This window comes from Macrotis lagotis, chromosome 3 (genome assembly GCF_037893015.1).
Source record: "Macrotis lagotis isolate mMagLag1 chromosome 3, bilby.v1.9.chrom.fasta, whole genome shotgun sequence".
Taxonomy (NCBI): Eukaryota; Metazoa; Chordata; class Mammalia; order Peramelemorphia; family Peramelidae; genus Macrotis; species Macrotis lagotis.
In genome coordinates this window covers 245,168,319-245,191,438 of record NC_133660.1, presented here as the reverse complement: position 1 = coordinate 245,191,438, position 23,120 = coordinate 245,168,319, and the positions used below count along the sequence as shown (strand labels likewise).

General features: G+C 34.7%; 1 protein-coding gene across 1 annotated transcript in view; it reads right to left on the bottom strand.

The window, feature by feature from the left end:
- The window catches only part of PRMT3 (protein arginine methyltransferase 3), a 144,669-nt gene that overhangs the window by 104,302 nt on the left and 17,247 nt on the right, over positions 1 to 23,120 (bottom strand). Inside the window, exons 6-9 of the mRNA XM_074230373.1 lie at positions 19,741 to 19,900; positions 17,827 to 17,971; positions 12,727 to 12,792; positions 4,640 to 4,761 (exon numbers count right to left, since the gene is read on the bottom strand). Of these exons, the coding sequence (XP_074086474.1) occupies positions 4,640 to 4,761; positions 12,727 to 12,792; positions 17,827 to 17,971; positions 19,741 to 19,900 (493 nt within the window). The remainder of the gene's footprint in view (positions 1 to 4,639; positions 4,762 to 12,726; positions 12,793 to 17,826; positions 17,972 to 19,740; positions 19,901 to 23,120) is intronic.

Sequence of the window (23,120 nt, the reverse complement as noted above, 5' to 3'; positions counted from 1 at the left end):
ACAATTTTGGGCTGTCTGCAAAGGAGAGTGCCATCTGTATCCAGATAAGGAGCTCTGGAGTTTGAACAAAGTTCAAGGACTATTCCCTTTAATTTAAAAAAAAAACAGGTATCTTATTGTCTGATCTTGTTACCTCTTAGAATTCTTGTCTCTTCTCTAAGGATATGATTTCTCTCATCACACCCAATTTGGATCAAGGTACAACATGGAAACAAAGTAAAGACTGACAGATTGCTTTCTGTGGGGGGGGGGAGTAAGACTGGGGGGAAAATTGTAAAACTCAAATAATATCTTTAATAAAAATTAATAAAAAACAAAACAAAAAGTATATAGAGGTAAGGTTTATGGGGATGTTAACAATTTGTTTTGGACAAAACAAATTTTAGAGGCTTCGGGATATCCAAAGGTCCAGTGGGCGATTAATGATATAGCACTACAGTTCAAGGAAATAATTAGGGCAGAATATACAGATCTGGGAATCATTCATATATAGACTTAAATTCATAGGATAGAATAATATAATGAAATTAAAATATAAAGAAAAAGAAGTGGGTCCAGTACAAAGACTAAGGGGTCAACTATGATAAGAATGCTGAAGATGGATGTGAAACACAGGGATTTAAAAAAATCAAGAAAGGAGAGATGAGAACTAAAAAAAAAAGTAACAGGGATTATTAAGATGTAAATTTCTGTTTTGTGGAATCACAGATCAGAATAGAAGGTGCTGAAAAATTAGAGGTTAGTAAGGAAATAAAAGCAGTAGGAGAGAAGTCTAGGAATTTGGCAGTAAAAGGAAAAGAGAGAGAAAATAGCTTTCAGGCTCAGTAGTTGGTCAAAGGGTCAACGTAACCTCTGAAAGGAAGAAAGTGAGCTCAGTACAGGGGAAGGAACCTGGAAAAAATGGAAAGAAATGAAGTTGCCATGAGGACAAGAAAAGGTGTGGCAGGGGAAAGATGAAAGGTTTGTGATCAACGAAGGGATTTCAGAGTTCAATGTTATTGTTATAGTTAAACCTAAAAGTGTAACCTTTCCTATGGGTGAATAGGATGAAATGAATTCCAAAAGTACAATTGTTCCTTCTGGTTTAACACTAGAGATGTTGTGCAATTATTCCCCTAAGGCAACTCAATAAAAATGTATCAAGCACTTTTGAAGTTCCAGGCTCTGTGCTAAGCAACGAGGATACAAAGAAAAGACAAATCAGTCTCTGCTCTCCAGGAGCAGAAGTCAAGATATTGCTCTGTGATATCACTGGTCCTCTTTGAAAATGAAGGACAAATAACTACAAAAGCACCAAAAAGATAAAAAAAAAGAGGATTTATTAGTCCTGTTAATCATTCAGGCAGCTAACATAGCCTGTCATTTTAAGAGCTTCAGTAATTTCATTTTTACATTTAACTAAAGTTCATTTGGAACAAAGACATGTTGTACATAACATTCACACGCATGTGCATCAAGTGTTGATTTGATTAAATTATTGCAGTTCTCTGAATTTTATTAAAAAAACATAGCATGACTTCAAACTCTTGAGTTCGAGTGATTTCATTTTCTTCTATTTTATAACAATTTTACTGGACACTATTACCAAGACAGTAAATGTTAAGAGAGGTCTGTAAAATTATATAACAGAATTCTTATCTTTTCTTCTCCTTTCCTATTATGTACTATTTCTGCAGTGACTGATAGCTAGACAAAAAATAATTTTATTAAATCAATACTTATGGGGTGGCTAGGTGGCATAGTAGATAAAGCACCGGCCCTGGAGTCGGGAGTACCTGGGTTCAAATCCGGTCTCAGACACTTAATAATTACCTAGCTGTGTGGCCTTGGGCAAGCCACTCAACCCCGTTTGCCTTGAAAAAAAAATCAATACTTATGACATAGAAATAAGAAAACATAGAGGGAAAAAAAGATAAAAGGATATTTGAATAACCATTCCCCCCACTGCATACGATTTTTGATGTTTTCTAAATATTACAATATGAATTGTCAATTTAAATGATTAATAAAATCTTAGGAGGTGATGTTATTTATTGTTTGTTTTCACAGCTTGGAACCAAGGCATTCACAGTAACCTTACACACTTATTTCAAAGTGTGTTAAAACATATTTAGATTTTGGCTGAGGTATTTTGCTTTTCAAAATGAAACATTAGAGGGCACTGCTATAAATAAAACTTTTCTATTTCTTTTTTTGTCATTTTTTTTTAGGGTGTGTTTTTTTTTTTTTGCAAGGCAAACAGGGTTTAAGTGGCTTGCCCAAGGCCACACAGCTAGGTAATTATTAAGTGTCTGAGACCGGATTTGAACCCAGGTACTCCCGACTCCAGGGCCGGTGCTTTATCCACTACGCCACCTAGCTGCCCCTAACTTTTCTATTTCTTTGTAAAAAAACTTAACACATTATTTTAAATTGTGTTTCAAGGCTCTATTTTCACATGAGATTTTTTTTTGAACACTCAACTTTATCAGAGACACAATTTTACATCTTACCCCATGTGTATGATGGTTTCATTTGGGAAAAATAGTCAATGAAATGACTGACTTAAATGATCAAAAACCTTAAAATTTAGGAGAAGGAAGAATTCACTTTAATTTACATAAATATTCCTTTTATTATTGAATAAGAAAATTATCACTTTCAAGCTTCTAAATGTAGATATATATGCATACATATATATATATATATATATATATATAATTTTTTAAAATTCTCTGTTTCTATCCTCAAATGATGGTTTCAACAGTAAGGCAAGTAATAATGCCAAATTAGCACTTGATTTTTTGAATCAGTGGAATAAAATAGTTCTTCCTTTTATTAGAGGAATGAACTCCTGTAGGAAACTCTGATTCCAAACAGAAATACTTATGCCATGGTCAACTCTGAAAATTTGTAGTTAGTATGAGTTTAGTGAAATGTTCTATTTAAGATTCCATAAAACTGGTATTACATTAAATGATAACTGATGACAGGTAAAAATTAGTAATGTATTTGAATATACTTGAGTTTTTATTTCTTTCTATCTCAGTCTAATTTCATGTTATTTTCAAAAAGCAATTATAATGCCAGCTGACTATGGATAGCTTTGTAAAGGAGTTTAACACTACAACAAGATGGGCAAACATGGATGAGTTGTGATCTGCCTGTTAGGCAAGAATTTCCAAACTGATGAGATCAAAGATCCATTTGAGTTTTTTTAGTCTGCCCTCCGCTCAACTAATCAATGACCTGATTCACAGAGATAACTGATTCTGAAGTCACTTCTTGTCTGTTATAAAATAGTCAATTGGGAGGGGGGAGAAGAAGAATAGTGCTTGGTGATTACAATGTACAGAATCTTAAGAGTCTCCATAGTTTACAACCTTTGGCTATTTTTATTTTACTTCCAATAGTTTTCACTGTCCTCCCTCTATGTCAACCTTAGCAACGAAGTGTCTGAGTTTAAAGGTTTGTGTTGATTTAATCAAAAAGATCTTGTAGAATCATTCATAGAAATTGTCCACTTCTATATTCTCTGTACCAGACACTGGCAATAAATTACATATTTATCATGAACCAGATCTGCCAAGGTTAGATAACTCAAGTAACTCACAAAATAATGCTTCTTACTTGAAAATGGTTGATGTTTGTAAATGTTTGAAAACTAAATGATCTCTAACACATTAGAAACTACTACCAACTACAACTACAAGAATGGTTATCATGCTGCATCTCGATTGCCTTCCTATCACCTGTCTTTTCTCTTTGTCTGTGATAACCACCAAGGAAAAAGAATAGAGTCAGTGAATGCTAAAGGCTGTTTGCTATTTTTAGATGCAGCAGGTGACCCAGTGGATAAATGTCGGGCCTGAAGTCAGGGACAGCTGAGCCTTGGGTAGCTCCAAACTGTATAACTGTAGCAGTCATTTTAACCTCTGTCTGCCTCAGTTAAGTCCTCAGTTGTAAAACAGTTATCATAATAACAGCTCCCAGTATTGCTGTTAAGGATTGAATGAGCTAATAATTGTAAAGTGCTAAGCACAGTGTCTTGGGAGGTGCTTAGAAAATTCTGGTTCTCTTCTGCTTTCTAACTCCCTTATGGTCAGATGTTTCCATGACCAGTCTCTACATCTTTAGATGGGCTTCAAACACTGAACAATCTAACACTTGAAGCCTTTCAAGAAGCTACCAGAACATGCAATATCCCAGGATATCGTTCAAGAAATTAGGGCTCCCTTCATTCACATCATGAAAAAAAATCTCCAAATAACCTATGATATTTTTAGACTGTTTCTTAGGAAATTTTGCCTCATATTAAAAGGCTATATTTTTTATTTATCTCTTTGCAACCTCTACCTAGAGGTAGAAAACTAAGTCTCCAAGGTGATAGTCTTTCTCCTATCTTCTGTCTCCCTAAAAAGTATCCCCAAATCCTTCATCTAACCAACAGGAACTGAAGGTCCCCACACTAACTGGACTGACCTTCAGATTTGGAGAAAGAAAAGTTGCAATTGAATCCCAGATATCTGGTGGAATTCTAGAAATTGCACATGAGTAGTTGTATTCTGCTGATAACAACATAATTTATAGCAAAGAACAATGATGAAAATTTTTTAAATTATCATTCACCTTAAAAATAAGGCAAAAAAATTTCATCTACCTTATAATATCCATTGCCTGATAAAGTATTTCTGATTGATCAACTCCAATGACCCTTTTTGCACCAGCTTTAGCTGCAAACATAGAGAGGATTCCAGTTCCACAACCAACATCCAAAACTACCTGAAATAACAGAAGAACACATTAGTATCTCTTTTGTTCTAATATCTGTTTCAATATAAAAAATTTTATGATGGCAAATAATTAAAATTAAAAATTTTACCAATGAAAATGGGGGTCTGATTCCAATTTATTCTAAGGGAAAAATAACGTTATAGATTGGTTTAGTTTAGCTCTTTACAAACTAAAAATATTAAGGAAAAAGAACACTCAAACAAAGGTAAACTCTATTTCTTGGTCCTATAGAAGAAATGAGGTTTATTCAGAGAAATGGACGATTATGGTTTAAGGTTGCATATTCTCCCTTTTGTCAGATGAAGTTGTTATATGGTTGCTTTTGTTCAGTTTTTTTTTTGTTTGTTAACAAAGGAAACATCACTACAGAGTAGCAGTGGAGAATACGTCCAGAAATGACTATGATGTAAAATCAAAAGGCATCAAAAAATCTTTTTTTAAAAAAATGAAAATCATTATCAGGTGCTATAAATAGGCAATGAACTAGGTATATAATTTGGCATAAGGCAAAACAACATAAAAAAACAAATATCTCATGAGTATCCATTATACATAAAGCATAAAATATGGGAATTTTTTAAATGAAGCAAAAGAATAAACAAATCATTTAAGTAGAAATGAAATGATTAAAACAAAGATCAAGCATATTTTACCCACTGCACATTGAAAAAGTAATCACTTGCAATTACGATTAGCCATCATAGGTAGATAGAATTGATTTGAATGGGAATGTCCTTAATCAATAATGAATATTAACCATGAGCACATAGCAAAAATACTATTGTCATTTTATGCCAAATAAAGCAAACTGTCTCCACAGGAGATTTGTGAATTGATACATTTTTTAAATTTGCATTTTCATAAAAATTAAAAGTATGATGGACTCTAAAGTGATTAAATATGATGCTATCTAAAGAATACAGTATGAAGGTGAGAGTGCAAAGTATTCTGAAGATTACAGAGCTGAAGATTCAGGATCAAGTCTGATTCCTAAAAGTTTCCTGCCAGTGGGTCCTCAAGGAAGTCATTTCTATATCTGTAAAATGAGGTGGCTGTGATTCTTTTCTGCCTCTAGATTTATGATGCTATGAATCCTGGATCCTTTGATCCTTTTGTTTGACTCATTATTTAGAAGTCATTTTCCTACTCTGCTTTCATCTTCCTAAATAATTCCAACTTCATCTCCTGGTCTGTCATTTTCAAAATTTAATAGCTATCACTAGAAAAATACCACAAATTCTGATCTTCTGCCATTTCTGACCTGGCTAGGTAATCTCTGTCATCAGCTCTCCCAATCTTGTCTCGGATTCCATAGAATCTAACAATTCCAAGGCTGCTGAGTATTACTGGAGTGGACCAGAAAATGAAACTGATCTTTGATGTATGATATAAGTGAACTCATCACCAGCTGCTAGGCAATTCTTCCTTTGTACTTTCACACACACACTCCATATTCCTTGTATCAACTGTTGCACATATTTTCTTTTCTTCTCCAACTTACCATTGCATCCCAATTCCCACTCTTAGAGCAGATGACAATGATTTCCTACTTCATTGAGACAGATGCCATATGTTAGCAACTCCCTCAAATGAATCATTCTCCCCATCTCTTCCTTGACCCAAAACCTAATCTTCCCTCCTATTACACACTCCAATACATTGGATTTTTTTTCCACACACATTCAGACTCTCCCACTCCACTGGCTACAACTTGTCTATAGACATACTATATGTTAGATATTATGAAAACTACTATAGCCTCTGCTTTCAAGATGTTCACCGTAATGGGAGAGAAAAATATAAATGATACATAAAAATTAGATCTTTACAGAATAAAATGGAGATTTCAGAGGAAAGAAACTAGCATTAAGGGGTATTGAATGAAAGATATGAAAATGAACTCAACAACTAGAAATGTAGACCAAAAGAATTACCATAAAGCAATTGGCAATTTCAAAACATCATAAATGCACAGCTCCCCAGGTCAGAGTAATGCCAAATGGAACCTGACTTTTCTAAAGAAAAGAATTTTGGAATTCAAAAAATATAACAAATCACCATTAAAGACAAATGCCAAAAATGACTAAAATACTATACTGTCCCATAACAAAATACAATCCATGGTATTTTCATAAAAGTGTGTGATAGCCCTACACAGGAGAAGAGGAGAGGGAAGGCTAGTAAAGTACTAGATAAAAGTGATGTGCTACTTTTAAGATTTATGGCACAGGTATTAAACATTCTGCCCATATCAAATATTACAAGTGCAATCCAAAATATATTAAAATATAATGGAAAAATATTTTTAAATAAATGAAAATTTAAAAGAACAAAAATATTGCTAATGTGTCTTTTCAAAGTCAATATATGGCCAAAGGAGATCCTTATGTACAGTTTAGTATCTCTCTCTTTGGGCTTCACACTACTAATTTAAGAGACTTAAATAGAAAAACTAATCCTTAAACTGAAGTAAGGAAAATCTGATAAATATTTGTCTGGATAAAATAATGGATTAATTCCCATAAAAGAAGAATAAATGCCATTGTTATCTCTAGGGTTATTTTGCAAATGCGAGGAACTTTTTTTTAAATAAAAAGTACAGATACATACACATATACATATGCATACACACTCAGTCTCTTAAGAGAAAATGTCCAAAATAAAAAAACAGCACAGAAATATACATTTTAGAAAATACCTGAAAATACATTTTAAAAAACTATAAAAACTAATTTAACAATATAAAGATTAAATTAGTAAACATTGCTCAGAAAAGAGGTCTTAATAAAAAGGACAGAATATAAAATAAATGGAATCTTTACTAATAGTGAAATAATTTCCTCTATATCTTACCAGTTATAATTATTCAAACTAATTTTGCTTTTTAAAATGTTTATATTTCAGGTTTGGTTTTTTTTTCCCCCTTAAATCTAACCAACATCCTAATCTAAATTAGTGGGATTTAAAACTCTGTTTTGAAGCAGTTTAACAAAGTTGAAAAATTTCAAAATATTCACAAAATGGATATTCATCTCTAAAGATTTAGTTCTAAATTAGTTCTTAGATTGAACCTCTGAGGTAATTGATTTTAAGAGGTGATGATATACATAGTCTAGATATAAAGGGAGAGATCATAAGAAAACTAGAACATGGAATACATTACCTATCAGACCTATGGATAAGAGAAGAATTTATGAATAAATAAAAGATAGAGCATTGTGAGATATAAAAATGGATAATTTTGATTACATTAAATTAAAAAGGTTTTGTACAAATAAACCCAAGATAGTCAAGATTGGAAGGAAAGCAGAAAATTTTTAAGTTTTTTTTAAAAAGGTCTCATTATTTCAAATATATAGAGAACTTTGCCAAATGTATAAGAATATGAATCTTTCCCCAATTGATAAATGGCCAAAGGATGTGAACAGGCAGTTTTTCAAATAAAGAAATCAAAAACCACATATAGTCATATAAAAAGTGCTCTAGATCATTTTTGGTTAGAGAAATGAACATGGAAAGAGTCAGGAGGCTCTGAGTTAAAATTTGGCCTCAGACACTTAATACTAAGCTGTATGACCTTGGGCAAGTCACTCAACCCCCGTTGGTCCATTTAAACCTTACCCCCCTCAAAAAGAGAAATGCACAGTAAAACAACTTTCAAATATCTCCTCACACCATTAGATTACATGGAGGAAAATGAATAGAAGAAGAAAATGATAAATGCTGGAGGGGATGTAGAAAATGTGAGACATCAATATGCTGTTGGTTGAACTGTGAACCAACACACTCATACAGGAGAAATATATGGAATTATGCTTCCAAAAGTTATAAAACTATATATCCTCTGATTCATCAATACTGCTATTAGGTCTGTTCCCAAGGTGATTAAAGTAAAGAGGAGAGATTTTTTTCCCTAAAATATTTCCTATTTTTCCTAAAATATTTATAGCAGCTCTCTTTCAAGTAGCAAAATATTGGAAACTGAGGGGATGCTCATCAATTGGGGAATAAATTAATAAGTTGTGCTTTATAATTATGATAGAATAGTATGCTGTGAGGAACGACGAGCTAATTTGGAACTTAAAACATAACCAAAAAATCAAATTTTTAAAAGGAGGTAATGATAAATTCCATAGAATAAATTCAGTGCAAATAAATATTATTCCTTAAGGACTATATAAAATCACATTGCTATATAAAGTAACAAAGTAGCTAACATGACAATATTGAAACACCTAGCATTCATTGCTTTAACTTAATTCCCTAAATTACCCCCTTCTTACCCCATTAAATAGCACAATAAGAATTTAAGAGAATGATAAATACCAAAGAATTTTAATGTTAGCAAATTTATCTCAAGTAGATAAATAATTACCTAAAATTTACTACATGATAGTACTTCCTTAAAAATCCCTCTAAACGAGGGAGGAGCCAAGATGGCAACAAGAGAGGATCCTTTCTTAGGCGATCTCTTATAAAACTTTTAAACTAAGGACTCTAAGTAAATTTTTGAGAAACAGAACCCACAGAGGGACTCAGAGAGGCAGTTCTCCCACTCAGGGTAACCTGGAAAAAAGGCTCTGCTCCCCGGGGTTGGAAGGGCAGCCTGCCAGAGGGGTGGCCCTCCAGAGCGAAAGAACTTCGGCCTCCAGGAGGCAGCCCCAGGGTGCTGGGAGCCGGGCAGCAGGGGAGTTTCCTGACCTATGCCCCAGGAAGCACCTGGCACAACTTGAGGGAACAGCTGGGGGAACCTCTGCCAGAGCAAGCAATTGAAGCCCAGCCCTCAGGGCACACAGCTAGCAGCATGGCCAAGGCAGTCCAGATCCAGGAAACAGAAGCAGGAGGAGCTGGTAAGCAGGAGCCCCCAGGGCATGATCCCATTGAACCTAGGGAAGGAACTGAAGAGAGACTGCCCCTGCCCCTGAACAGGACTCTGCGGTTCTGACCACATTCAGATCCTGATCTCAGTTTAGGCACCCCTCCCCACCTCAGCCCCGTGGCAGAGGGTGGCACATATGGTCATTCACAGACCAGGAGGGAGGACAGAGCCTCTCACATTGAGATCCCTGTGGGAGTGTCCCAAAACCTCAGGAAGCACCCCAAAAACAAGCTTAGGCTGGGAAAATGAGCAGGCAGCAAAAAAAAAGGAACACCATTGAGAAATAAATTATCTATGATCCCAAGAAGGATCAAAATACTCAGTCTGAAGATGAGAAGCACAAGCTCCTGCATCTAAAGACTCCAAGAAAAACAGCAATTGGGCTCAGGCTATGATAGAGCTCAAAAAAGATTTTGAAAATCAAATGAAGGAGACAGAGGGAAAACTGGGAAAAGAAATGAGAGAGATGCAGGAAAAACATGAAAATGAAGTCAGCAGCTTAGTCAAGGAGATCCAAAAAAATGCTGAAGAAAATAGCATGCTAAAAACCAGCTTAGGTCAAATGGATAAAACAGTTTAAAAAGTTAATTGAGGAGAAGAATGCTTTAAAAAGCACAATTGGACAGATGGAAAAGGAGATAAGAAAGCTCTCTGAGGAAAATAAATCCTTTCAGACAAAGACTAGAACTCAGGGAGATTGCTGAATTTACAAGAAATCAGGACTCCATACTTCAAAACCAAAAGAATGAAAAATTAGAAGAAAATGTGAAGCATCTCACTGAAAAAACAACTAATATGGAAAACAAACTTAGGAAAGATAATTTAAAAATTATTGGCATACCTGAAAGTCATGATCAGGAAAAGAGTCTTGACATCATTTTCAAAGAATTACTACAGGAAAATTGCTCTGATATCCTAGAAGCAGAGGGCAAAATAGAAATGGAGAGAATCCACTGATCCCACCCCTCCCAGAGAAAGAGATTCCCAAAAAGTCAACCCCCGGGGAATATTATAGCCAAGTTCCAGAACTCCCAAGTCAAAGAGAAAATATTACAAGCAGCCCGAAGGACACAATTTAAATGCCGTGGAGCTGCAATCAGGATCTCACAGGACTTAGAAGCAACTACAGTAAAAGCTCCTAGGCTTGGAATATAATATTCTGGAAGGCAAAAGAGCTTAGAATGCAACCGAGAATCAACTACGCAGAAAAACTGAATGTCCTCTTCCAGGGAAAAAGATGGACTTTCAATAAACCAGAGGAATTTCAAGTGTTCCTGCTGGAATGGCCAGAGCTGAACAGAAGGTTTGATCTTCAAATACAGGACTCAGGTGAACCATAGAGATAGGAGGAAAAGGGGAAAATATGAGGGACTTAATTATGATGAACTGCATGTATTCCTGTATAGAAAAATGACACTGATAATACTCATATGCACTTTCTCAATTAACAGAGCAGGTGGAAGAAGCTTTTATAGATGAAGCACAGGAGAAAGCTGAATTCGAAGATAAAATATGGTATAAAAATGGAGTCAACAGAAAAAAAAGGGAAATGTAATGGGAGAAAGAAAAAGGAGAGTGGAGAATAGACCAAGATATTTCATATAATAAGATTTTTCTTTGTTACAATGAGATATTGCAATGATATGGAAGGGGGGAAGGCAAGGGGGAATGAGGGAATCTTTGCTCTCATCAGAGGTGGCTAGGAGAGGAAACAGCATATATACTCAATAGGGTACAGACATCTGGAGTAAGAAGGAGGGGGGGGGATAGGGGGAAGGGGTGGGGATGTGAATGAAGGAGGAGAGGATGGACTATGGGGGGAGAGTGGTCAGATATAACACATTTTCTTTTTTACTTCTTGCAAGGGGCTGGGATTGGAAGGCCTGTCTGGGACCATAGGGCCAGGTGGATGCTGGGCCTAAGGGGTGGTAGGGGGGCTTGGGGCCTCTTGGCCCCAGGACCAGGGATCTGTCTGCTGTGCCACTCAGCTACTCTACAGCAGAGTCAGAGCGAAAGGAGAGAGAAAATATAGTACATGGCAGTGGAGACATATGAAAGGAGGGAGTTGCGATCAGCAATGGCAACAATGGAAAAATATGGAAGTAACTTTTGTGATGGACTTATCATAAAGAATGTGATCCACCTGTGACAGAGTTGGTGGTGTTGGAACACAGACTAAACCACATTTTTAATTATTATTATTTGGGGGGGGAGGTTCAGGACAAATGGGGCTAGGTGGCCTGCCTGGGGCCTACATAGCAGGTTGATTGTTGGGTGTCTGAGGCTGGACTTGGACCTGGGTGCTCCTGGCTCAAGGGCCAGTGCTGTCTGCCATCCAGCCGCCCCTACTATTATCACTATTTTATTTCATTTTAGGTCTTTTTTTTCTTTTATTGGTTTTTTGCAGAGCAGTGGGGTTTGAGCGGCTTGCAGGTCACACAGCTGGGTGATTGTTGGGTGTATGGGGCTGGATATGGGCTCGGGTGCTCCTGGCTCCAGGGCTGGAGCTCCGTCCACTGCGCCACCTGGGCAGACCTACAATTATAACTATTATTTTTTTTTAATTTTAATTTTAATTTTTTTCTCTCCCCTTTACTTTACCGCTCAAGCAAGTGTATATTTTTCGGGGGAGGGGGTATTTTGTTTACTCTTATACAAGAATATTTTAATAATGTATAAAAAAAAATTATTTGTTCAAAATGAGAATAAATAAACATGAAATTTAAAAAATCCCTCTAAACTAGTTGAAAATAGTCTAGGTAGAAAGCAAGGGAAATATTTTACTATCCACACTGCAAAATATCCACCCTAAATCTTAATATATTCTCTAATATAAAAACTTTGAAAATAAAAGAAAAATTCACTAAATTACTCTAAGTAAAAATTTCTTTGCTTAAAACACGTTTTCCAATAAGATAAGCTTATAAAATTAATGTACTTGATACAGATAGTATATTGAATAATGACAGTACTGATCACTTTTCTGTTATCAAAATTCTGCACTACAGTAGTAGCTATAATAAAATCTTAAATATAATAAAAGAAAATAACATTCTATGTCTTGAGCTACTCACCTTGTCTTTAAAAATATGTGCATTTTGGTATACAAAATCTCGATAGCTTTCTGTTCGTACTTTATCCTAAATATAGAAGAAAAAAAGTTATTATTATAATCCTTTAAAAAAATTCTTCAGGAAATAATTAAAACTTTTATCACTCTTTGTTGGCTGAAGTGAAAACTAAAAGAAAATCATGGAAGAATTTCAATAGATACATAGGCTATAAGTATAGAAAACTAAGTGGAGTGGTTTCTAAAAAATAACTTAATAGAACTATCCATAATATGGCATTTTTATTCTGAGGGAAAGTCTTTGGTATTCAAACAAGATCCGAGTGCTTAAAGTATTTTTGCACTTTAAAATGTATATCCTTCTTCATTTACTTCAAGACTCTAATGAACAATTCCTCAAAAGGGGGTCTAGCAATAAAATACCTTAAATTTACAAATACCTCAAAATTACAAAGGAAGGGAAATAGGTAAATTAAGAAGCTGAGATAAAAAGTAAAAAATGATGCTGCACTACTTTCCTATGTAAACCATTGATCAAGCTATATCTGATTTATATCCTCGCTTTGCTTCTAGAATCTGTTCTGTTTAGAAATGATGCAAAGAACCCGACCAACAGTTATTAAACCACTGGAACTGTACAAACCACATTATGAAAGCACACTATGAAATTCATATAATGGGAGCAGCTACTCAGCTCTAACATTGAATGTCAGTGTATGACTGGCAGTTTTAACTTCATGGAGTACTAGCATATACAGTCCCTTTTCAAAACTGTTTAAGTGAAAATCCAGATTGTCAACAAATTGGACAGTTTTTGCTTCTGTTGCCAAGGTACAAAAATCTGTGCTAAAAATCACATACAAGAAAAAAAAGTCATTTTGTTTGTTGTTTTACATATTTATCCTTGGGAAAGGATGTGGAAAAAGAGTTTGTGGATATTGAAATGTGTGATTTTAATTGTATAAGAAATTCCTAGAACAAAAGACCTTTTTTATTTTAATTTTTAATATTTTCTCTTCTATAACACTTAGTCTTAAAATTGCCCAAAGCACTAAAAAGCAAAGTGACTTGTTCAGGGACATATAGCCAGTATGTATCAGAGGCAGGTCTTTTTAACCCAGAGGATATTCCTCACACCCACAATGCTATATTGCTCCTCTCTGCAGAAAACTAGACTAAATTTTTTGTATACTGCTATGTCAATGTATGATATCATACAGATCCAGAGAATAAACACCCTTAAACTGCGACTTGAATTGCTGCAATAGAAATAGGAGATGTTAACTTAAAAATTAATCTATTCAATTACTGGTATCTAACTAAAGAATAATAATTATTAAAGATTTCAAATTTGTTATTTGAATGTTAATGATTTCCTGGTGATAAAAAGTTAAATCTGTATCCATAAGTTATTTTTATAAGAATGCAGAGTGCTTTTACCAAACTACTATAAATATATTTTCTCAAAAAAAGGCTAAACAACAATAACAAAACCCTTGATATCTAAAGATCAGTTACCTAATACAAAAACTGCCAATTCCTTAAACAACATAGAATTAAAAAATTTTAGCTTTCTTTTGCTCCTCTTATTATCTGGATGTGCTGAATCAAGCAAGCTCAAAAAAAAGATCAACATCAGTCAGGAAAGCAGTCAGATGAAAACCACTCACCAATCCCACTGCCTCAGCACTGCTCCAACTTAATCAATAGCAACCCCAGCTACCAGTCTAGCTAAATGTGTTGCTACTCAACTGTACTAGTCATCTGTTTTGGTTCTCTCATTTTATCAATCTTCTGTCACATGAGAAGCAATGTGCAATGAGATGCTAAGTAAGATATATAAATATATACATATGCATACCTCATATATATATATGTACATTTATAAAAATAAAGTTACAAAAATCAAGTGGTTTTTCTTTTTTTAAAAAAAGAGAAAACATCAAAAATTAGTTTTTACATTTCATTTCTGAAACTTGTAACAAAAAAAACAAGAACACTAAGTTCAAAATGCTAAAGCAGCAAACAGAAAACAACACGTGCAGATCATACTCACCACTAAGTAATTATGAAATAGTACAAATATGACTCTAGTAAAAAGGGGCAAGAAATAATACTGCAGTATTGAGGTGGTATGAGATTTTTCTTTAAGCAATTTAAATTATGATGCAAAACCAAACTTCAGTGCTAAAAGCAAGTATTAAGTTTTAGGTATAAAATCATGCATATTTTGAATATCACATTTGCTGAAAAAAAATACAAGTACTGCCATCTTTTATTTTTCTGAGATTAAAAAAGGTCATTCATTCCCTTCTTCTTCTTTTCTCCCCATCCTATACCTCAAACAGTCTTTATTAAATTCCATTTTCACTTCTGTTGTCCTAGTCTCTTACAAAAAGACAAACTGTCTCTTTGCCAAGACTAATTCCTCCTTTCATGCCCTTGATTCCATCCCCTCCAATTTCCTTAAACAGCTCACTGACTCTTTTCTAATTTTCAACTTTTCTGGACCCCTCATTCTTAAAAACAAACCAAAAAACCCCAAACAAACAAAATCCTTTTGCTGGATGCTACCATCCTCTCAAATCTACTGCCCCATGCCTTCATATAAAACTTCTAGGAAACACTTAGTCTATATTCATTGTCTCCTTATACTTAGCACTCAATCACCTCTCAATCTCTTAATGTTTGGCTTCCAAATACCACTCAACTGAAACTGTTCTTTAATTATTGTTTGATTGCTAAATCTAAAGATCTAGTTCTCAGGTGCTTCCTACTAATCTCTGCTTTTCTAATACTCAAAGCACCCTTCCCTTCTTTCCTTTCTTGGTTTTTATAATATCCAAAAGTCACCTTTCCTAGATCATTTGCCAGGCTTTTCCTGGGCATTCTGCTCTCTTTTAATACTCTTTTACATTTCACCAGCTCCCACTGATTAAATAATCATCTTTATGCGGGTTAACTCTTTAACACTTTTAAAACCTAACCCCCAGCAATTCTCTAAGACTGTAAAATACAGAACAGCTGAGTTGGTAGAAGGAGTCTCCTCACTAGAAAATTCTCTGTATCAATGAAATAACAGGTCTGGATCAAAAAAAAAAAAAAGAAAAAAGAAAAATCTCTCTCTTGAGTTTCAGTTGAGTATCATCAAATGTCTATAAGACATCTTCTCTCTAAGCATTTCAAAAGAATATGTCAAAAAAATAGAATTTATCCACTTCTTTCCAAAATCAAAACTCTGCTTCAAACTTTCTCACTGTCGAGGCTCTCACTCCAGGCACTCAAATTCACAACCTTCCTGACATCCTCACTTCTTTATTCTCCCACAACTCCCATACAGACAATCAGCTACTAAGTCTCATCGATTCTATCTCCACAAGATTATATTAACTTTTAAAATTTCTTCACTGACACACAGCCAACAGCTTAATTCATGTTCTTAAAACCTCTTGCTTGGTGTATAATAAATATTGAGTGGACTATCCATTACCTCTAGCATGAAATATAAAGTTGGTATGCAAGTAGGGAATATTTATTTTATTTGTGAACCCAGGATGAGGTATAGCATCTGGATAAAAGAAGGTTTTTAATAAATGTTTGCTGAATGAGTGTTAGAAAAAGTCCTTCACAAACTGGATCCAGCTTCATGTTGTAGGATAATGAAACACTCGCCTATTTGGTGATGCACTGCATCTCCACCTCTATGTTTTGGTACCACTCTTCCAAGTCTAAAATGCCTTCTATCCTCAAATGCATCTCTTAGAATGCCAGACTCCTTTTAAAGTTCCAGCTCATGGGGCAGATGGGTGGCCTGGTGGATAGAACACTGGCCCTGGAATCAGGAGGACCTGAGTTCAAATGTGACCTCAGACACTTAATAATTACCTAGCTCTGTGGCTTTGGGCAAGTTACTTAACTCCATTGCCTTACGCCCCCCCACCACCGCAAAAAAGCAAAAAAAAAAAGTTACAGCTCAGTTCCATGGCCCTTTCCTGGTTCCTGATATTGTTAACGTAGTTCTGCTACATTGATTTCATACATAACTTGTATTTATTTAGTTGTAAAAATGTTGGCACCCCCCGAGGAGAATTTTAAATTCCTTGAGAGTATTTGTATTCCCAGTTTCAAACACAATGCATAGAGCTTTAGAAATTCTTATAGACTGAAAATAAATGCTTAGGGACTATTTGGGAGGTAGGGGGGAAGAAGCTGTTAATCATAGTAAAACCATTTCATCCCTAATATAATCCACTTTGACGAAAAAAAGAGAAATGCTTGTCAGATGTAAAAGACCCCTAAAACAAAGTAATTGCAACTTTTCATGAATTATCATTTTCCTCATTGTTGATAAACAATTAATTCATAGAATTCATATAGAACCCACTAAAATGATTTGAGTCTAACATTTGAAATCTGAGTCTTCCAATATGAAGGAAGCCAAATGAAATAATCCTTTAAAGAACAGTTTTGAATACAATTATTGTAGCAACAACAAAACAAATTAATGTCAACATCTAAATCTCGTGTAAAGGCATAAGATATTAACATAGATTAAAACTTCTTTGTAATACATCTCTTAAGAATTTTCAATTTCAGTATTAAAATCAAGTTTTTATCATTTTAAAATTCAAAATATCATATTGACAAAATACATGCACAACAGATCTGTCCAGAAATTCAGATATTAAAATTTTAAAAATTAATTAATTAAATTAATTAAAACAACAAAATTGACCAGATTTCAAATAACTGACAGCTAAATTTATACAACTCTGCATTTATAAAGGATGACAGAATATTTAGAATTTTTTCTTTTTTTAAACCAAGGCAAATTACTGTTTTCAAGAAGACAAATATTTTCTCCTTAAGATTCATTTTTCAAAGAAAAGCTATCAATTAAATCACCTCATTATTTTTTTAAATTTATGGACATTTTTGTTGAATTCACAAAGTAATCGTTGGTATTCTTTTTATCCCAAGTCAAGCTATTGAGTATCTTAGGGGTTAAAAATGCAGCTATCCTAAAGCATATTTATAAGGAATGAATCTGCATCATTCCCTTTTTTCACCAACAGATTTGGCACAGTTTTGCTCCCTTTCTAACCTTTAGCATCTCTTCGTGTATCCCATAATGCCCGTACGAGCTGAAATAAACACCATCCTCATCCTCATTAAGGTCCGCAATGGCAGTGGTGGATGACGAGTTGATTCTGACATCTGCGTTCATCACGAAATCCTGTGCAAACTGTCTGTAATCAATTTGAAACATACCCTTGAGACAGGTTTACTGGACCATGAACAAGCGAAAAGAGGTGGGGGATGGGGTTGAAGTGAGGAGTGCACTAGCTCTTGACAACAGCAAAAATGACAGTATTAAGCATTTGACCCCACCTCACCCCCCACCTTTTACTGGCTCAGAAATAATAACACTTAAGCTGCCATTGTGTGCAGAAGCAGACACACTTCTCCAAATAACAAAGTAAAAAAGCACAACTGTAGTCTGCAGGCTCTTTACTGGGCTTTTCAACTTAAGCAACCCCCCCCCCCACTTCTTCCCTGCTTTTGATACACTGATACATAAATGTAGTTTATTTCTCATGCCTGGAGATTAAGTAGCACATTCTAAAATTCAGTCAAACCAAGTTATTTTCCTGGACAACATTTTTTAAGGAAGAGGTAGGGCTAAAAAAGGGAAGGCTGAGTGTAAGATGAGCCCAAAGAAATACATATTTGTGTGTGTGTGTGTGTGTGTGTATGATTTATTCAGTCTAAGACCCCAAACTTGAAATCTGAGTCTTCATACTTAGCCATATCTAAAACTGTAAGTCTTTTTCTGCATTTTAAATTCCTCATCTCTGTCACTTTTCTTGTTCTGAACTCATGTTTTATTAAGTTGATGAGAATTCTAAAATCTTTCAAAGTTGTTTTCTCTATGTTATCATTGTATAAATTATTCTAAGTCTGTTCATTAAACTCTAAACAAGTAGCAGTATATATATATATACACACACATATATATATCAGCAAGTAGTATATATAGCACATAGTAAATATATATGTATAATACATATACTAACACAAGACCAAAACACTCAACTGTAAAAATTTAGTAACACATAGTCAAAAGTAATATCTGTAAAATATGAAATTAAAAAGTACCTAAGATCTAAAGGGCTAGAAATGCTGAAAAACATTGATTGATATACACACTTGGGGGTGGAGGTGGGGGAGAAGAGCAAGGAACTTTCCTAGATAATTAAATTGTCTAATTATTCATCTTGTCATAAATTTTTTTTAAGATGTGAGAATTAGAACTGAAAGTATACTTCACTATGTATTATCAAGTCATGACAAAAAGCAGTTGGATAACTGGCCTGTAAAATTGCTTCAGAGTCCCCAACTCCAGTTTAACCCTGCTACCTATATAAGTCATGTATCCTTATCTTGGATTTTGCTTTCCTGCTCAAGTTTCTGTTTTTCATGAACTAGTTTTTTTTTTTTTTTGCTTTAGGCTTTTTCATCAGAGATAAAGAGGAATATGAAATGTCCCCTAGTTTCTGCCTCTCCTGTTGCTGATGAATGCTTTATGCAAAGTAGTTAAGGATTTCTTTTTGAAACATGGATAAAAACTCAAACTCATGATCACAAAGTCTGTCTCTTCAATCTTGCTGGAACTAGCCTCAATTTTAAAGCTAGCCCTCACTTAGCCCCCAAAGAGAGAAGAGACACTTTTCTCCTGAATAAGGACTTTTAGGTAACTCTGTATTTAACAATTATAAATTGATAGGCCTGGCAGATCTCAAAAATTATCAATCTGAGATCTGAGATTAAACCAGGCTAAACAAACTACTGATTCATTTCATTTCAAAAAGGGCTTCAATAAGCCCTCACTGAACATGGAATGGACACTGAGGACTAAGAACAGCACTTTATATATCTAAAGTAACTTATGGGTCTAAAATTTTATTCTTCCATTATAAATTAATTAAAAACAACTTCCCATTATTAATTAAATCACCTCATTCTCTGTAGGTCTTCCCGGGCTCTAGCTAATGCTGCTTCAGCAGATTGTGCTCTGGCTTCCATGTGCTTCAGCCGTTCAAGTACAGACGTGTTGTCACTGAGTCCATTAGGGTATGAAAATGGGACTGAAACTGGTTCATAAAGATCTTCTACATCTAAAGAAATACACAGACAGATCATGTCATCCAAATTGGTTGTCAACTAATATATATTTTTATAGAGTCGATTACTTTAAGCCCAATATTGATTTTATTGAAGAAATTCATATAACTACAGATATTTAACTAATAAAGTATCAATATACATATTATATCTATCTATATGGCTCTCTCTCTCTGTGTATATATATATATATATATATATATATATATGCACACACACACATACATATATACATATATTAATAGTCAAACTGTCTCAAACTCTTATTTGAAAAAAAGCCATTCCCCAATTGACAAATGGTCAAAGGATATGCAAAGGCAATTTACAAATGAGGAGATTAAAGTGATCCATAGTCATATGAAAAATTGCTCTAAATCATTACTTATTAGAGAAATGCAAATTAAAACATCTCTGAGGTACCACCTCACACCTCTCAGACTGGCCAATATGACCAGAAAGGATAATGATCATTGTTGGAAGGGTTGTGGGAAATGTGGGACACTAATACATTGTTGGTGGAGCTGTGAACTCATCCAACCTTTCTGGAGAGCAGTCTGGAGAGTAGTTGCCCAAAGGGCAACAAAAATGTGCATACCCTTTAATCGAGCAATACCACTACTGGATCTATACCCTGAAGAGATGAAGGAAAAGGGTAAAAACATCACCTGTACAAAAATAGTCATAGCAGCCCTGTTTGTGGTCGCAAAGAATTGGAAATCAAGTGAATGTCCTTCAATTAGGGAATAGCTTAGCAAACTGTGGTATAAATATATATTTATCTGTCATGGAACACTACTGTTCTATTAGAAACCAGGAGGGATGGGAATTCAGGGAAGCCTGAAGGGATCTGCATGAACTGATGCTGAATGAGATGAGCAGAACCAGAAAAACACTGTACACCCTAACAACAACATGGGGCAATGATCAATCTTAATGGATTTGTTCATTCCATCAATGTAACAATCAGGGACAATTTGAGGCTCTTTGATGAAGAATACCATCTGTATCCAGAGAAAGAACTGTGGAGTTTGAACAAAGACCAAGAACTATTCCCTTTAATTTATTGTTTTTCTGATTAAAGATTTTATTTATTTTCAGTTTTACAACTTTCCCCCCAATCTTACTTCCCTCCCCCCACCCCCCCACAGAAAGCAATTTGTCAGTCTTTACATTGTTTCCATGTTGTACATTGATCCAAATTGAGTGTGATGAGAGAGAAATCATATCCTTAAGGAAGACAAAAAGTATAAGAGATAACAAGATCAGACAATAAGATATCTGTTTTTTTTCCCCTAAATTAAAGGGAATAGTCCTTGAACTTTGTTCAAACTCCACGGTTCTTTCTCTGGATACAGATGGTATTCTCCATTGCAGACAGCCCAAAATTGTCCCTGCTTGCTGCACTGATGGAATGAGAAAGTCTATCAAGGTTGAACATCACCCCCATGTTGCTGTTAGGGTGTACAGTGTTTTTCTGGTCCTGCTCATCTCACTCAGCATCAGTTCATGCAAATCCCTCCAGGCTTCCCTAAATTCCCATCCCTCCTGGTTTCTAATAGAACAACAGTGTTCCGTGACATACATATACCAAAGTTTGTTAAGCCATTCCCCAACTGAAGGACATTTACTTGATTTCCAATTCTTTGCCACCACAAACGGGGCTGCTAGGAATTTTTGTACAAGTGATGTTTTTACCCTTTTTCATCATCTCTTCAGGGTATAGACCCAGTAGTGGTATTGCTGGATCAAAGGGTACGCACATTTTTGTTGCTCTTTGGGCGTATTTCCAAATTTCTCTCCAGAAAGATTGGATGAGTTCACAGCTCCACCAACAGTGTAATAGTGTCCCACATCCCACAACTCTTCCAACAATGATCATTATCCTTTCTGGTCATACTGGCCAGTCTGAGAGGTATGAGGTGGTACCTCAGAGAAGCTTTAATTTGCATTTCTATAATAATTAATGACTTAGAGCAATTTTTCATGACTATGAATTGCTTTTATCTCCGCATCTGTAAATTGCCTTTGCATATCCTTTGACCATATTACCTTTAATTTAGAAAAAAAAACCTGATATTTTATTGTCTGATCTTGCTATCTCTTATATCTTATGTTTCTTCCTTAAAGATATGATTTCTCTCTCATCAACATTCAATTTGGATCCATGTATACCATGGAAACAATATAAAGACTGGCAAATTGCCTTCTGTGGGGGATGGGGGGAGGGAAGTAAGATTAGGGGAAAAATTGTAAAACTCAAAATAACTAAAATCTTTATAACCTGGCAAAACAAATTCCCACATTAGCCACGTCTAAAACTGTAGGTTTCCTTCTGCATTTTAAATTCATCATCTCTATCATTTTTCTTGTTCTGGACTTATGTTTTATTATTAAGTTGATGGGAATTTTAAAATCTTTCAAAGTCGTTTTCTCTACAATGTTATCATTGTATAAATTATTCTAATTCTGTTCACTAAACTCTAAAGTAGCAGATAGCATTTTCATATTTGTTCAAGATTGCAGCTAAAACAATTGATCATGGAGCTTTATTATACTTAACCTCTAATTCTAGAAACAGTAAATTTTCTATAAAATTGATATAATGATAACAACATTGGACTAGGAAGTGAGGAGGCAGCTTTCAGTCTTGAGTTCTGATGCCAGCTAAGACACACATCTTTTGTCATTTCATCTCTTTGAATTCCTTCATTTGAAGTTTAAGGAAAATTATATCATACAATCAAAAAGTCTGTTTCAACTCTAAAATTAATAGGATTTTTAGGATTCTTTGATGATTCTTCAAATCTCAAAGGTCAAGAGATCTGATTTTTTTATCAGTATTATAGAACTAGTTAATTCTCTAAGCATACTTTAAAAGGGTAGAAAGTTCTACCTAATTTCCATCATTAATTTGTCATTTAATGTTAAAAAAATTTCAGGCAAATGAAAGAATATGTATACGACATTTTATTTTTTGTCTTAAATTCAATCCAAATCAATATGATACTTCCAGATAACTGGGGTCAATATAGGAACATCAGTCACTAAATACTGTTCAATTTTTAGCTATGTTCTGCTGCCACTTCATCCTCTCACCTGGACCATAAATTTCATGCCTAGGAGCAGCTAAGTCACTTCGCTCAGTACTCCCTGGGATAGACATCTTAGCCTTCACTCTACTTTTCTGTTTGGTCTTTCTTTACTCTTCCACCA